General features: G+C 42.3%; 1 protein-coding gene across 1 annotated transcript; it reads left to right on the top strand.

The window, feature by feature from the left end:
• Window positions 1–323: 323 nt before the first annotated feature.
• cog7 (component of oligomeric golgi complex 7) lies at window positions 324–15,171 on the top strand. The gene is made up of 17 exons (XM_083788066.1): window positions 324–947; window positions 1,558–1,706; window positions 3,006–3,122; window positions 3,309–3,477; window positions 4,058–4,140; window positions 5,203–5,325; window positions 5,715–5,913; window positions 6,903–7,030; window positions 7,286–7,440; window positions 8,653–8,769; window positions 9,385–9,450; window positions 9,629–9,815; window positions 10,903–11,043; window positions 11,195–11,278; window positions 12,304–12,418; window positions 12,774–12,917; window positions 14,267–15,171. Exons 1-17 carry the CDS (start codon window positions 776–778, stop codon window positions 14,431–14,433), a joined length of 2,316 nt encoding a protein of 771 aa, XP_083644192.1. The 5' UTR covers window positions 324–775; the 3' UTR covers window positions 14,434–15,171.
• Window positions 15,172–15,495: the final 324 nt, after the last annotated feature.

Below are 15,495 nucleotides of genomic sequence, written 5' to 3'. Positions count from 1 at the left end.
CTTTACATTTCACATTTAGGTGCCCACTCCCCTGTATTCCTTGGTTTGACACATCCTTGTTTATTATTTTATTTTATTTTGTATTAACATTCACAGTTCACACTGTGGTGATGTTGAAGTGAGGGACTTGAACTTGAATGCAGAACTGTCATTATCAGTGGCCTGTTGTGTAGGCCACTAGCCGCTAGAGGGAAGCCGACTTCAATTTGTTTCCATTTGCAGCTGGTTTCTGCACGGAAATGTGTATGTGTGGCACACACACACACACTACAACGTTACCAAAAATAGATCTCTTATATTGTATTCTATGATTTCTCTCGGTTGTTGCTGGCCAGTCTTTGTTGTTTTCAAATGTTAGCAAGCTTCTCAAACTGACAAAGGAAACATACATGTGTGTATTTTCGTCAGCGCAAACGTGCTGTCATGGCTCTCATCGTATTCTTCGCAGCATTTGTTTCCAGGGGCGGTAAATAAGAATGCACAAACAGGAACTTGCTGTCAAACTGCTGCCACTGATCAACAACAACACAAACTGAAGAATCTCGATTCTCTTGTATTCTTGGATGCAACTCTGGCAACTCTGGCGGAAGCTGTTGCTTTGTTAGAAATATATCTGGTGGTGATGATCATTTCATTCTCCTGGGCTATTTATTTTATATTCGTCTCGAAGCCTGTTTTGGGGAAGAACTAGCCTTTAAGCTAACCAATGACTGGGACTATAAGACCATTCAGTCAGCTTCTGTCTTCACGGAGGAGGACGTGAGGCAGCCCAGGGATGGATTTTTCAAAGTTCCTGGACGATGATTTTGACGTGAAGGACTGGGTGAATGGAGCCTTCAAAGTGGTGCAGAAGGATGCACCGGGCACAGGGAAGGCGGATACACACGCAGCCACGCTGGTCATGAAACTGCAGCTTTTCATTCAGGAAGTCAATAATGCCATTGAGGGTAAGTTGGTGTTCATGGTTCATGCTGTCTCCAAGTCCAACCTATAGTGTCAACCTCCCTCTGTTCAGCCTATTATATAATGCTGTCAATGTAATTCTGGCAAGAACAGAGTACACATTAACATTATCAATTCCTCATTAATTGTGATATTTCTTTGCCTTTCCAAGCCAAGATAAATGTAGCTCTGGTCCATAGCATAATATGCTATAATGCCCTTTGCGGCAAAGACATAATGTTAACAGAAAGAGCTAGTCCATAATTACCATTACAGGTACAGCTCAGCATTTGGTTCCATTTGTAGTTATGGGGTTTTGGTTTGAGAACCACCTAGTCGAATCGTCCTAGTCTTAATGTGCCATAGTGTAAGTAAATCAGTGTCATACTAAAAAAAACCTGGAGACTGACATTCAGTAATTGGGTCTTATGCTCAAAATAACAACATTATGATGTTATGTAAAAACAAAATCGAAAATTTGGACACGGACAAGGACAAGTCTTGCCATGCACAGACACATTTGTCCGTGTACGGACATATTGATGACCTCAAGACAGAATGGCACATACTTTTCTTGCCTGTAACACTAATGAACAAATGCCTTTTTCTCTGAAGAGAGTAGTAACCAGGCCCTTCAGAATATGCCCAGAGTGCTGCGCGATGTGGAGGCTTTGAAACAGGAGGCCTCCTTCCTCAAGGAGCAGATGGTCCTAGTCAAGGAGGACATCAGAAAGTTCGAGCAAGACACGGTGCAGTCCATGCAGGTTCGGAATTGTTATTACTAAGTTGTATCTATCTATCTATCTATCTATCTATCTATCTATCTATCTATCTATCTATCTATCTATCTATCTATCTATCTATCTATCTATCTAATTCAAATGAGCTTTATTGGCATGAGAAAACATACGTTTACATTGCCAAAGCAAAAGTGGAACAAAAAAATGTACTTTATATAAATGGAATGGAATAAATAAAATAAAATAATAAATAAATGTTGCGTTACATTGCAACTTAGACTATCTTACGGAACTATAAAAATTTAGCATTTTCTGTCAAAAATAGTTATACATCCATAGGAAAGGCATCCATCCATCCATCCATCCACATATCCATTGTGTTTGCATCATCCTGTCATTGTAAAAGTGTTAAATTAACATCATGTGATAAAGCAAATAAGCAATCTCCCAACGCTAATCACATTCACACTCTGCACTTCCAGCTCTGTAAGGTCCCATTGTTTTCAATTCACATGACAATGGCCCAACCTCATAGTAACAACACCGTGGCGTGGACCTCCACAGAACTGCAAAAAGCCATTTTGCAAGGCAGTGGTGCCAGAGTTATACTATTATAATGTATGGCTGTATCTTCACTTATAACCGCACACACTTTCTGCACCGCGTGTGCACCGCATGCAAGCCAAACCTTGCAACCTTGCATGTGAAAGGGGCATCCAGATTTCCATCAGTAAACTTCACTGAACTGGTATCACTGCATTGAGTGCACAAGTTTGATGTAGAAAACAGTGGTCAGGTTTTGAACTTTTTAAGTATTTAGAATAGTTTGTCCCTAGCGTATGGAATCCTCTTCTCTTCTTAGCGGACAGACATCCTAGTCTCACTTCTGTGACTTCCTTTACATGTCTACGTGAGTGTAGGCCTAGGACATCAGTATGCACATTAAAACCGTGAAAGCATCTGTGTAATTTATTTTAGCATTGGCTATTCAAAAATAGATATACAAGCTCACAGTGTGTCACTTTGTGCCGTGCTGCGAGCTTGTACATTTGCATTTGCTATTTTTGAACATTTTAGAAAAGTCTTGAAGTGTCAGAACTACTCATTCAATTTGTCTGCCTTAGGTCTTAATGGGTTAAACACAGCATTAGTGCAAGGCAGAACAGTATCCAAAATGATACTTTATAATTATGAATGGTGCAACTGTTTTGCAAGTTTTGTCCAAGTTCACATCACATCAAACAATATAAACCTGATCGGTGTAGTTGATGATCATAATCATACTTCTTTATATATTATGTCTGTGTGGTTTGTATCCAACAGGTCTTGGTGGAGATCGATCAGGTGAAATCCCGAATGCAGGATGCCTCCGAGGCACTGCAGGAGGCTGACAAATGGACCACGCTCAGTGCAGACATCGAGGAGACCTTCAAAACTCAGGTGACGAAGGAAATTAAGATAATTCTTGCGAAACGTTTATAATTGAAATTATTTAGCTTTGATTTCTAGATCATATGACTGTAGAGGAAACGTGTGACTTTATACATTTGCCTAGAATAGAACCTCACTATACTATAAAAATGTTTTATGAACGTTAACCGTGAATCTGCTCACACTTTGCACTAGGACTTTGCGGTGATCTCGTCGAAGCTGACCAGTATGCAGAACAGCCTGGCCATGCTGGTGGACACACCAGACTACTCGGAGAAGTGTGTCCACTTGGAGGCTCTGAAGAACAGGTTAGAAGCCATGGCCAGTCCCCAGATAGTGTCAACCTTCAACTCCATGTCTATGGGTAAGAACCACAAGTGGAACACGCTTTTGTGCCCCTAACGCACAGAACCCACGGGACGTACAAGCGTAAGAGCGTGAACGCTGCTGCATGAAGGTAGCCGTTCTCACTGACCATTCACAGATATTCCGCTCTGGGTGGAAAAAATGCCATTTCAGAATCAGAATATCTTTATTGTCATTGTGTGAAAGAACGAAATTGAGTAGCAATCGGGCTCAGTGCTTAAAAAATACATACATACCGGTACATACATACATAAATAATAGCTTCTGCAGTGTCTGTGATCATCTCACCATCTTGGATCTACAATATTACAATGTATATGGTATCTTTGAGGGGGGAATAAACAGACCGGACATCCTGGTTTGACTGATCATTGTTAAGACACGTTTTTTGCTGGGTTCTGTGCATAAGTGGCTGTAATATTCGCAGAGTGGCTATTTTGCTCTTACAGGATGCTCAGTGTTTCCCATCCCAAGTATGACTTGAGAGCAAAATGATCACTGTGAATATGGTAAATTTAACATTCACATTTTTATACAGGGAATATTTAGACTAAACTATGTTTCCTGTTCTCTTGCAGACCAAGCAAAGCTATTTGTTAAAGTCTTCACAGAGATCGACAGAATGCCTCAGCTCCTTGCCTACTATTACAAGTGTCACAAGGTATGGAAGAGACTTCAATACATCAATTAAACATATTACATATATAATATTTATTCGTCAGTTCAACATATGTTTCTGATGTCATTAACATCAGAAACGGTCACCTTAAGATTTGTTTGATACTAAATGTCTGCCCTTTCTGTGTAAGGGAGACTGTACAAATGTACAAGTGTAACTCTACATGTTTGTGTCTGTAACCTGAGACGTTCAGTATGGAAGATGACTAGAAGGTGTGCACTCTATACATTAGCATTATATAGTGTGCCTGCCTTCACTTAGCCGACCATGATCTTCCTCAGATCTTCACACAATGTGTACTAGAAAGACATTTCTATGTGCAGTGTGACATAGTGCTGCACATTTAATCGAAAAAAGCTCACGATCTAGATTCAAACACTTATGCAATTTCATTTTGTGCAGAATCGTGAACTTGTGCAGCACTAGTTGGCTGTCCAATTCATTTTAGTTACTCTTATATTTTTGCTACAAGAGAGTCAAGCACTTTGATGTTGTCTGTTTAAGCCGCAGTAGTTGGTTCCAGGTGCAACATTTTTTATGTAGTAATGTTCAGCAACTAAACACAATAAATATTTTCATGGAAAAAATGTAGAATCATGTGAGGATCGTGAACTCAATTCTTGTGGAGGAAAATCGATATTCACATTTGAGCAAGAATCATGCAGCACTGTGACATCCTGATCACCACACCTGTGACCAATCAGCCACATTGCATATAAAAATGTCTTTCATTGTGTGAAGGTCTGAGGAAGAGCCTAGTAGGTTTGGAACGTGCGTGTAGTTAAATGTTTGGAGCATTATAATGTGTGCCTTCTATTTATCTTTTGTGTGTGTGTGTGTGTGTGTGTGTGTGTGTGTGTGTGTGTGTGTGTGTGTGTGTGTGTGTGTGTGTGTGTGTGTGTGTGTGTGTGTGTGTGTGTGTGTGTGTGTGTGTGTGTGTGTGTGTGTGTGTGTGTGTGTGTGTGTGTGTGTGTGTGTGTGTGTGTGTGTGTGTGTGTGTGTGTGTGTGTGTGTGTCCGTGTCCGTGTCCGTGTCCGTGTCCAGGGTCAGTTGGTGAGTTTGTGGCAGGACCTCACCCAGAGTGAGCTGAGTGTGAACCAGCAGCTCTCTGAGTTCTACGACACCCTGCTCTCCACTTGGCACTCTCAGCTGCAGTGGAGCAGTCAGGTACTGGGCCTGTGTGTCTTGTGATGGTGACATGAATCAATTACAAATACAACAATATGACCAATACTTCCATGATGAGCAAGATCAGAATATGTTAGTGATGTGGTGTTTTGTAGCCAATTATGCCTACTATTATTCAAGTGCCAATGCAGAAAATGGCAAATCTATGGTTAGTTAATTAAGAATCAAGAGGAGTGTTTTGTCACTCACTCATACATCATGTCATGTACTGCAATACTGCAATTTTCATACTGGATTTAATTTAAAAGAACAAGACAAACCATGTCATACCGTGCTCTGTTCATCTTCTCTATTGCATGCTTATTTCTCTGCACACCAAAAGTATTTATCATGCCTACATGCTCTTGCTCTCCGATAACCCTCGTCAGGTGTTCAAGAATCCGTATGAGGTGGTGACAGTTCTGTTGATCCAGACTTTGGGCGCCACAGTGCCCTCCATCCCTGTGTGTCTGGGTACGGCCATGGAGCACGCTGCCCAGGAAGAGCGCCTCGACACGCTGCTGGAGCTCTACCACACTACTGCTACCTTCGGACACGGCCTGGAGGCTGCCATGCTGCCACACCTGGGTCTGTCCACTGTCATACGCACAAGCACTTGTGTGATAATAGCCAAATGGAGATAAGCAGCTAAGCCTGTGTATGCCCATATACTGTAGAAAGACCTACATATAATAAGCACAATTCAATACAAACCTAACATACATGACATATGCAGGACATAAGTGTCATGTGGATTACAGATGAAAGGGTGCAGGGATAATATTAACTAAAGTATTGTCTTTGTTGGGGCTTTGCATAAGCAAACACTCCACACTCCAAGGAACAGCTTTGTCAGTGTTCACCTATACGTTCACCTATGAGGGGGGGGGGGGTGCACCACTCGGTTCACACAGGTGTGATTTTTTTATGTAAAATAGAAGAATAGAACGCTAGTTACTGAAGGCCGAAGAATGACCGATAGATTTAGCTGTCAGTTATTTCAGGGCATAGATCCATTGCAGAGATTTATTTTAAATGAAACGGGTCATTTTGGATGGGTGCAGTCATATGTTCCGACATACCAAGAGTCCGACAGTCGATAGTCCGACACCCTAACCAAAGACTAACCTAACCTCACACAGATGCCACAGGTGATTTGTAACCGGCAACGCATGTCAGGAGCGATGGTGTAGTCAGACTGTCTGATTTTTGGAATTATGTCTACACCCCTTTTGGATCACCCCTCTATTTGATGATGTCCACTAAATCCTTGTCTTTCTATTTTTTTATGTTTACCTGGTATCCTAGTTACTTTGTAGCACGTACTTAACCATGTGCCCAACCTCAAGTGCCCACCACTACAGTATTTGTTGACTGGGTTCCCCCAGAACTCATTTTGTGGGCTTGAAGATCAATTTCTGACAAATGTTCGCCCCAGAATAGGAATGTTTATGTTGTGTCATCATCTCAACTCTACTTGACCATCATCTTCATGCCACTTAACTCTTCAAATGAGCATCTGCTAAATGCCTATTTTTGCAAATGATAATTATTCCTCATCCTTCTGCACTGTCCAGGTGAAAACAACTTGCTGAAGGTGAACGAGCTTGTCAATGCTCTGTACGACCCCTACAAACCCTATCAGCTTCAGTATGGAGACCTGGAGGAAACACACCTCCTCATTCAGATCAGTGCTGTACCTCTGGTTAGACACCACACACACACACACACACACACTGTACAATAACAAAAATGCACATACAGTATGCATGTGCATTTTTATGTCCTACAAATTATTCATTACATTGACACACACGTGCTGTGTGTGTGTACACTCAGTCACACACGTGTTACATGTTTGCATAGTGTATACACACACCCACACAAGAACAAATGTGCATGTTTACACAAATCTAATGGGTCTTGTTAAAACCTTCTCTCTCTCTCTCGTCTCATCCAGGAGCATGGAGAGGTGATAGATTGCGTAGAGGAGTTGAGCCACTCTGTAGGCAAGTTGTTTGGCCTGGCGAGCGCTGCTGTGGAACGCTGTGTCAAGCTGACTGATGGACTGGCTGTGTGTGGCCTCCTTAAGGCTCTCAAAGCCCTCTTCACAAAGTAAACAAAACGCTTCATTCACAGTCATTGGTCATGGTCAAGTGTAGTTGGATAATAATGTCCTGACAAGCTGTTGGGGAACATTATTCATGATCAGCACAGAGGAAGGATATCAGAATGAGGGGTTTCATTCCAAATATTATATTACTGACTGGAGTTATTATTATATTCTAAAGCAATAAGCCACAAGAGGAGTTCACTGTAGACTTTAGAACAAAGAGTCATAGTGAAGCACAACATGGAGAGGAGTGGTTCTGACAGTCTTAACATTTCTGAAATCACACCATCTTTTCTAAAATGGTTACCAAATATGGCAACATTAAAATCATAGACATAGTTATAACAAATAAATAGACAGCCTTGAAGGAAGCCAAGGAAGTTACTGTGCAGATACATGGAAGGTATCGAACGGTTCACGTCACAGTATCTGAATTGTTTTAAAGTGATATAACAAAGTCATGCAATTGTTATAAAACCTTACACAATACACATACTCTGGACAAAAAGGAGCTCTCCTCTTACCTTGCCATAGGAAAGACGAAATTGCGACCGCTAATGCATCCATGGAACGTTACAGTGAAGATTGTGAACAAGACATTGTGATAGTGGCGCAGTTATACTGATACATGCGGTCAAGTTGTGTGTTTATTGAGTATTTTACAATGGAATTAAATCAGAATAAAGGCTGTATTAAGATAATTACTTCACTTTTCTTTTTAAGAAGGTTGCAATTAAGTCAGTGATTCTTTTTATATTAATATTTTATAGTGAATTATAATTTCATGCCAGCAGTCATTTTTGAGACCTACTCCTATACGCAGCTTTGTGTGTCTCTGGGTCCCTGGCTGGCTGGCTAGCTGTGTCCGAGCACGAAAATAGCGGTTGGTTTTCACCACTAAGTTGTGCAGCCTAAGGCACACACACACACATATTAACTGTATATGCGATGATTTCGGGTGTGATAGTACAGGGACAGTACATCCCACGGGGACCCCTACACGGTAACGTTGTCATTTCTTGACTGTTTCGGACGCGGTCCGGCTCGCCAGATTTTTTCAGTACAGGTGCCAATGATGTTTTAATTAAATGTTTTGAGCAAAACTCCTCATTTTCAGTTTGCATGAGCAATTGCACAGTATGTACTGCATCATGTCACAGCTTTGGTTGACTTGCATGAGTTGCATCCAGTCTGAGTGTTTGCTGTGTTTTCAGGTATGTGTCAGACTTCTCTACAACGCTGCAGTCTATCAGGAAGAAGTGTAAACTGGAAGAAACCCCAAATTCCTCTGTTTTCCAGGAGGACTGGACGGCTTTCCAGAACTCTGTCAGGTGGGCATAAGAGGTGGTTCCGAGATGGTTCCAGGATTCTGTTGTAGAAAATCCATGTCACCATTTTGTCCGCTAATAATAATGAATAAAACAGCTTGTGGATATTTTTGTAGACTTATCAACTTACAATTGAAACCCACCAAAAGAAAAACCTTGTGCGAGTGTTCCTCGCCAAATCAGGCCACAGCGGGACGTATCGTCAATGTACTTCAATGGGAATGCACGCGGGGTGGGGGAAAAAAGATCTGCGTCCGCATCCGTGCGTGGCCGGTTATTCATTAACATGTGAGCAACCAAAATAAATGGTGTCCACGCCCTGTGAGTTTCAAGCATTAGATTACTAACGGCTGTTTCTCTGATAGTATTTCTGGGTATCGGTTATGAACAGTAAGTTCACAAAGGTCATTCATGACTTATACTTAGTTGCACGCAACTTGTGAGCCTAGATCAGCTATTTTCTGTCGCATTGCAAGGGGTTGGCCTTGCAATCTTGTAGATCTACTATTTTGTGTGCACAACTCTGTATAAATCAGCCTTTAGAATGTTTAGTATGATGCAGTAATTGATTACAACATGAAAATGTCTAAGTAACATTTTTCACATTGTCCTTGACAGGATCATCGCCACTTGTGGAGAGTTACTGAGACAGTGTGGAGCCTTTGAGCAGCAGCTGTCAAACAAGTACGAGAAATGATTCCGCCCTTATTGTCTATGTCCGCCGTCAGATGGAATATCATTTGCCCTTTACAAACCCATTGACATCTCTCAAAGTGATAAAACCTAACTAATGACACCAAAGTACATTCTCAGATTTAAGTTACTATATTTACCCTCCAAATATAATTCAACCTTCCCATAGGATACTGGGAACAGCAGGCAAATACCTATCGGATTCATACAGCCCTCGGAGCCTGGCTGGCATCCAGGAAGCCAGCTCCACAGAGCGGAAGAATGCCATTAAGAACCCTTGGCAGGAGTACAACTACCTTCAGAGAGGAAACATGGCCGAATACAACAGCTTGATGGAGGTGCTCTACTCCTTAAAGGTATGGAGTCACAATATGTTAAGCGTTTATCCAAAACAACATAAGGTAATTAATGGAGCCACCCACCATATGTTATAAGTATTCATCCAAAACTTGACAGATACACAGGAGATGATTGCTGCCTTGCATCATACTTAAGCACTTTAGACGTTAATGGTTACAGTAGTGAGTCATCTGAGTGACTTTGCTTGCAAAATGTTTAACCCATTTTGGGCGGGAACCCCTTTTGGTGTTGGCATTATGTTATGCTTTAGCTATTGAAAAATAGCAGATCTACAAGCTCATAGCGCGCCACCGAGTGGCGCACTACGAGCTTGTAGGTCTGCTATTTAAAAAAAATCGAAGAACAACTGTCAGAAACATAGCTTTTTCAGAAAACTGTCAGGATGTAGAAGACATTTTTAGAAAGACGGGATGGATCCACCTGTTGTACACCCATCAAGGACAGGTTGTATTATGTATGCCCTTCATCCATCTGCCGATTAGCAGTTCATTGTCACCTCTCTGCCATCATAATTTGGGTCCAATTTGAAAGAAATATCATTATAGGGGTTCAGTAACAACATAGCTACTGACACTTTTGTTATCAGTGTATTCTGGGATGTCATAACGACATGGTGATTGCGTGTATTTGCATACTGTAGTGTACATACCTTCTCAAACACATGGCATGATACTGTAATGACACTGTATTTTGTTTCTGTATAGTGCAGGCTAGTGTATGGAAGTGTATACTGTTAGCATACTAACATTTGTCGATGCATAGGGCGGATTATTGTATTTTGGTGCCAATACCTTTGTACTTTTAATCAAGTTAACATTGGAAGGCCTTTTACTTAACTGGATTTCTATGTGGTATCGCTACTTTTATTTACCGGTATGTAAAAACGTGCAGTACTTCTTCCACCACTGGAGGGAGGACCTATGCATCGACAAATGTTAGTATGTAACAGTATACACTAGCTTTTATGCACTTTATGCTGTTGTAACGCTTCAATTTCCCCTCAGGGATTAATAAAGTATATCAAATCTCATTTCATCTCTCGAGAAGATCCATATGAACTGATGACTTATTTTGTTTCCTTAGGAGAAGGGTACAGGTAACTCCAGCCTGCTGGCTGAGCCCAGGGCAGCCCTGACGAGACTCAACCAACAGGCCAACCAGCTGGCCTTTGACTCCGTCTTCCTGCAGATCAAGCACCAGCTCTGCCTTGTTTCCAAGATGGAGGTGAGAGGCAGCTTGTATCAAGTTATCAAACTGTGATCTGAGTACATAGACAACAGCATTTGATGTGTGTGTGTCTGTGTTTGTTTGTCTGCGGGTGTTTATTTGAGTGTGGTGTCTAATTTTATCTTCTGTTGGCTTGACCATGTGCCAGAGTCAAGAGGCAGGTGGTTTTGGAGAGGGCTACACAGAAGACCTGCCTACCTTCAGCCTGTCACCACAGGAGTACATCACAAATGTAAGTACTTCATGCATTTTAAATTAGGCCATACAATGACTAATGATGCTCATCAAAAATGATCTGAACCCAAAGAATAAATAAGATTATCTAATATGTTTACCCAGCAGTCACAAACATACGTTTTCATTTTGTGCATTCATTTTGTAAGTTTTCATTTTGTGCATTCGGAGTCATCTGTTTGCTTGGCCCCCATAAGAGCTGCTTGCAGTGTTGTCGAGTACCGTGCCCTGGCTCCTTGCCATGTTCTCAAGAACACTTGGGTCCACAGCCATACATCCGTCAAGGATGAAGTCGGTCGGTTGAACGCCTTTCGAGATATGTGAAGGACAGTCACACACACACACAGTCACAGATTCTGTGAATGTATAGACTAGTGCAGGCCCATACCCGTGTGCTGGTTTTGGAGCAGCACACTTTTTACATCATGATTGTGCAGTAATTGCATTGCATCATCTGTGTTTCCGCCATTTCACATCATTTATGGGCGACACCTGGCAACATCCGCCATTCTCAGGTGACAAATTTGCATGGATTTTCAACTTGATGTTGCATTTAATTGTGGTGGTCTTTGGTTCAGGGGAACCCCTGAACTTGAAACATGACATTGAACTTCCTTAGGGCATCAGCAATACACACGCCAAGTTGAAGATGTTTTGCAAAGGAGAAAGACACAATCACACTCAATATAAGATGGATCATTCCATACATTCACATGTATACAAGAAGTATTTTCCTGATAAACAACTAAACTGATTTGTTTACGTATAATGTATGGATGTGAGTACTCACACAAGATAACTAATTTAAACCCTAATTTATAACCTACCAGAGGGGATTGCGAGCAAAAAACAATTAACGAAGTCAAAAGGTTTGTTGATTTCTGTCATATGAGTCGAATGAACGTGATACTGTAACAGCTCCCTCCCAGACAGCGGATGTATCGAGCTACCTCCAGCATGTGTCTGTCTTCTCATCCTCAGATAGGACGGTACATAATATCTTCTCTGTCTTCTCCTCCTCAGATAGGACAGTACATAATGTCTCTGCCGCTCCACTTGGAGCCCTTTGTTACTCAAGAGGACCCAGCACTGGAGTTGGCCCTGCATGCTGGGAAGCTGCCCTTCCCTCCCGAACAAGGTGACGAGCTGTCAGCCCTGACTCTTCTCTCAGTCTGTCTCCCCACATGCTGCCATCTGGGGCTTCCAGACAGATGGATTCCTAGTGTTAATTACAGTCTTTTTTTTTTCTTCTTTTTTTGTCTGCGTGCTTTCTTTTTTCCCCCCAGTGATTATTTTATTTACTCTACCATTGCTTCGTCATCCACATTTCTCCCTCTCTCCCTCCCTCTTGTTTTGCCTTCCGCAACATCAATCAGTCCTTGTTTACGTCCTCACGTTGTTGACACTTGGTGCCTGGGACAGTACATCCTCCCGACCTGTGTCACGCTTTGACGCCACAGTTTGACATCACCGCTCTCCTCCTTCGCTCTCAGGTGACGACCTTCCGGAGCTGGACAACACAGCTGATTATTGGCTGGGCTCCATCGCGCGGGCAACCATGCAGACGTACTGCGATGCCATCTTGCTCATCCCCCAGCTCGGTTCACACTCCACCAAACAGCTGGCCACCGATATAGGTAACTAGAAGCCTCCTCTCACTGCAGACATGACATTTATTGACACATTTCACTGCCATGCAGAACAGCAGCACCTGTACTTACAGATCAACATTGAGGCATCTATGAGTAGTTGCGAGGTAATGACGTGTCTTCATCTTTGAAGAATTTCCCTTGTTAAGTTGTGTAGTTGAGATAGAATCCAAAAGGGAAGCATGCACACCCTTGAAAAAGACAGGTTCTGAACAACGGGTGTTGTGTAGTTGGACATAATATAAGGCTTTGCTTCTGTTGTGAGTGACACTGCTGAATGACTGGATGACCATTTACAGATTAATGATGAACCAAAGTAATACATGTGGAAAAATACACCTAAACAGGACACTGCCGAGTGTTCCATCTAAAATATAGTGTGGTTCCGAGTTGTATTTGGAGGTGTTTGTCAGTTGTAGTGTTGATATTAACAATCCTAGGAAACAATGTTTAGTAATGACAGTTCCTAATGTAGATACATGGGAAGTCATATATGAGTCATAATTTAACCTAATGTCCCTGTTCTGGGGGAAATATTCAGAGAAAATAGCAACAAGCTTAATGCATCATGTTGCAACGTGTTGTGAGCTTGTAGATCAGCTATTTTCAGTAGTACGGTCCCCTGAGGGACCCTGGTCAACACATTATATAGGATTTAAGTGGTTATGGACGCAGAGTTGTCCACTCCACTTAAGTGGAGTGGACCGTAGTCTGAAAACCCATCTCTTCAGACGCCATCTTAGCCCGTAGCACTTGCCTCGATACAGGCGTATGCAAAGGCTCAACATAGAATTTAGATAGAATTTTAGCACGCAACATGTAGCACTCTATAGTGTTTACGCATAGTTTGTTTACTCATAGCTTTTTATGCCTTTTTATTGATAGGGAACAGTAGACAGACAGGAAAGGGGGAGAGAGATGGGGAGTGACACACGGCAAAGGCTGTCGGGCTCGGGAGTCGAACCCGCGGCACGCCGTCCGGCTGGCTTGGCAGCCTAGGTGCCCAGACAGTTGAGCTAACTGTCCGGGCCTTATGATTCTTCATGACTATTTTTATGTATTTGATGTATTACCATGTGTTGTTCTTTCTTGCTGTAAATCGCTCTGGATTAAGAGTGTCTGCTAAATGCCTAAATTGTGATGTACTGTATGTTGCTGTTGCCTGAATATGGACACGAAGGTGAGAGTAGAGAGGGATACAGAACAGAGAAGACCTGGGAGGAGAGATTCCATTCCATGTGACTAATGGGGGACCAATGTTGCTCCAGCAGCATCCCGACCCTCTGAACGGTCTCCGATCTGTACGTAGCGTAATAACCGCTCTCACTGCTCCACAGACTACCTGAGCAACGTGATGGACGCGCTGGGCCTGCAGCCGTCCCGCTCCCTGCAGCACATCCTCGCCTTGCTGAGAGCCAAGCCGGAGGACTACAGGCAGACCGCCAAACTGCTGCCCCGCCGGCTGGCCTCCAGCATCGCCGCCCTCCGCGGCCTCGACCACTGACGGAGACTAGGGAGGCGCTGGGGACAACAGGGTCATTAGGTCAGGTGCAGCGGTTTGACGGTCCCCGATTTTACTGGGAGAGCCTTTCCAGTTAGTTCGGGTTAATGTTTCTGGGATGAGGTCTGATGAAGCCTTGTGGTAATAATAGAACGAATGAAGGCTAGACCTCCACTGTTGACAACGCCTGGATGTCCATTCACAAAGGAGAGTGTGTCTTGATCGAATCTTGTTTTTGAGTCATTTAAAACCTTAGAAGTCGCCCGTGCTTAAGGCAATTTAAGAAAATGTCTGGGAATGTAGTTGGATTTCATTCCACTTCTCCATTTCAAGTCATTCAGGCACCATGAGTTGGGTTTGTCTGTCATTTTCTTTGGATGGCATACCGTTATCTTCAAATGCACAGTAAAATCCTCGCCGTTTCATTTAACTCAAGAGTATAACAATGGACAAAGGCTTAAATTAACACTGCATATGATTTCCAAATGGTGTTTGGGTTGTTGTGTTATATATTCAAAAATTAGACAAAGTTGATAATAAATTGTCAGATGTCTTTCTCTGTGTTGTTGTTTAAGGTTCCATGTGTTAACCTATAAAACGTGTAACTGAAAGATACTATACATAATTCTGTGCCATTGTCTTATTTTCTATTCTGTTTATTTACTAGAATAAATCAATGTTTGCATTAATTTGCTATAATCATTCTAACTTAATAAATCTGTTTGTCTCCAAAACACCTGGGTGATGTTTTTCATGACTTGGATTTCTAGATTTCCACTCCGAATGAATGAAAGTGATATGCTTAATGAATAATAATAATAATTTGGCGGACGTTTGGAAAATGCATTATTTTTAAGCTATATCAAGCACTTGGAAATGTGTAGCACAAGGAGATCCAAGATCCACATCCTATTGTGAAGAGAGAACCTGCCTGGGAGGGAGAATGGTACAGCATCACATGCTGCTACCTGCTCTGCTCAAAACATGGGCCAGTCTATGGGGCCAGTGTTTGGCTGTGACGTCAGCCGTCACCGCCCTGCCTGCCCTGCCTGCTGCCTGCAGTAT

This window comes from Protomyctophum parallelum, assembly GCF_964188405.1.
Source record: "Protomyctophum parallelum genome assembly, chromosome: 17".
In the NCBI taxonomy this organism is placed as follows: Eukaryota; Metazoa; Chordata; class Actinopteri; order Myctophiformes; family Myctophidae; genus Protomyctophum; species Protomyctophum parallelum.
The sequence above is the reverse complement of the archived record's forward strand: the minus strand, read 5'-3'. Positions and strand labels throughout refer to the sequence as shown.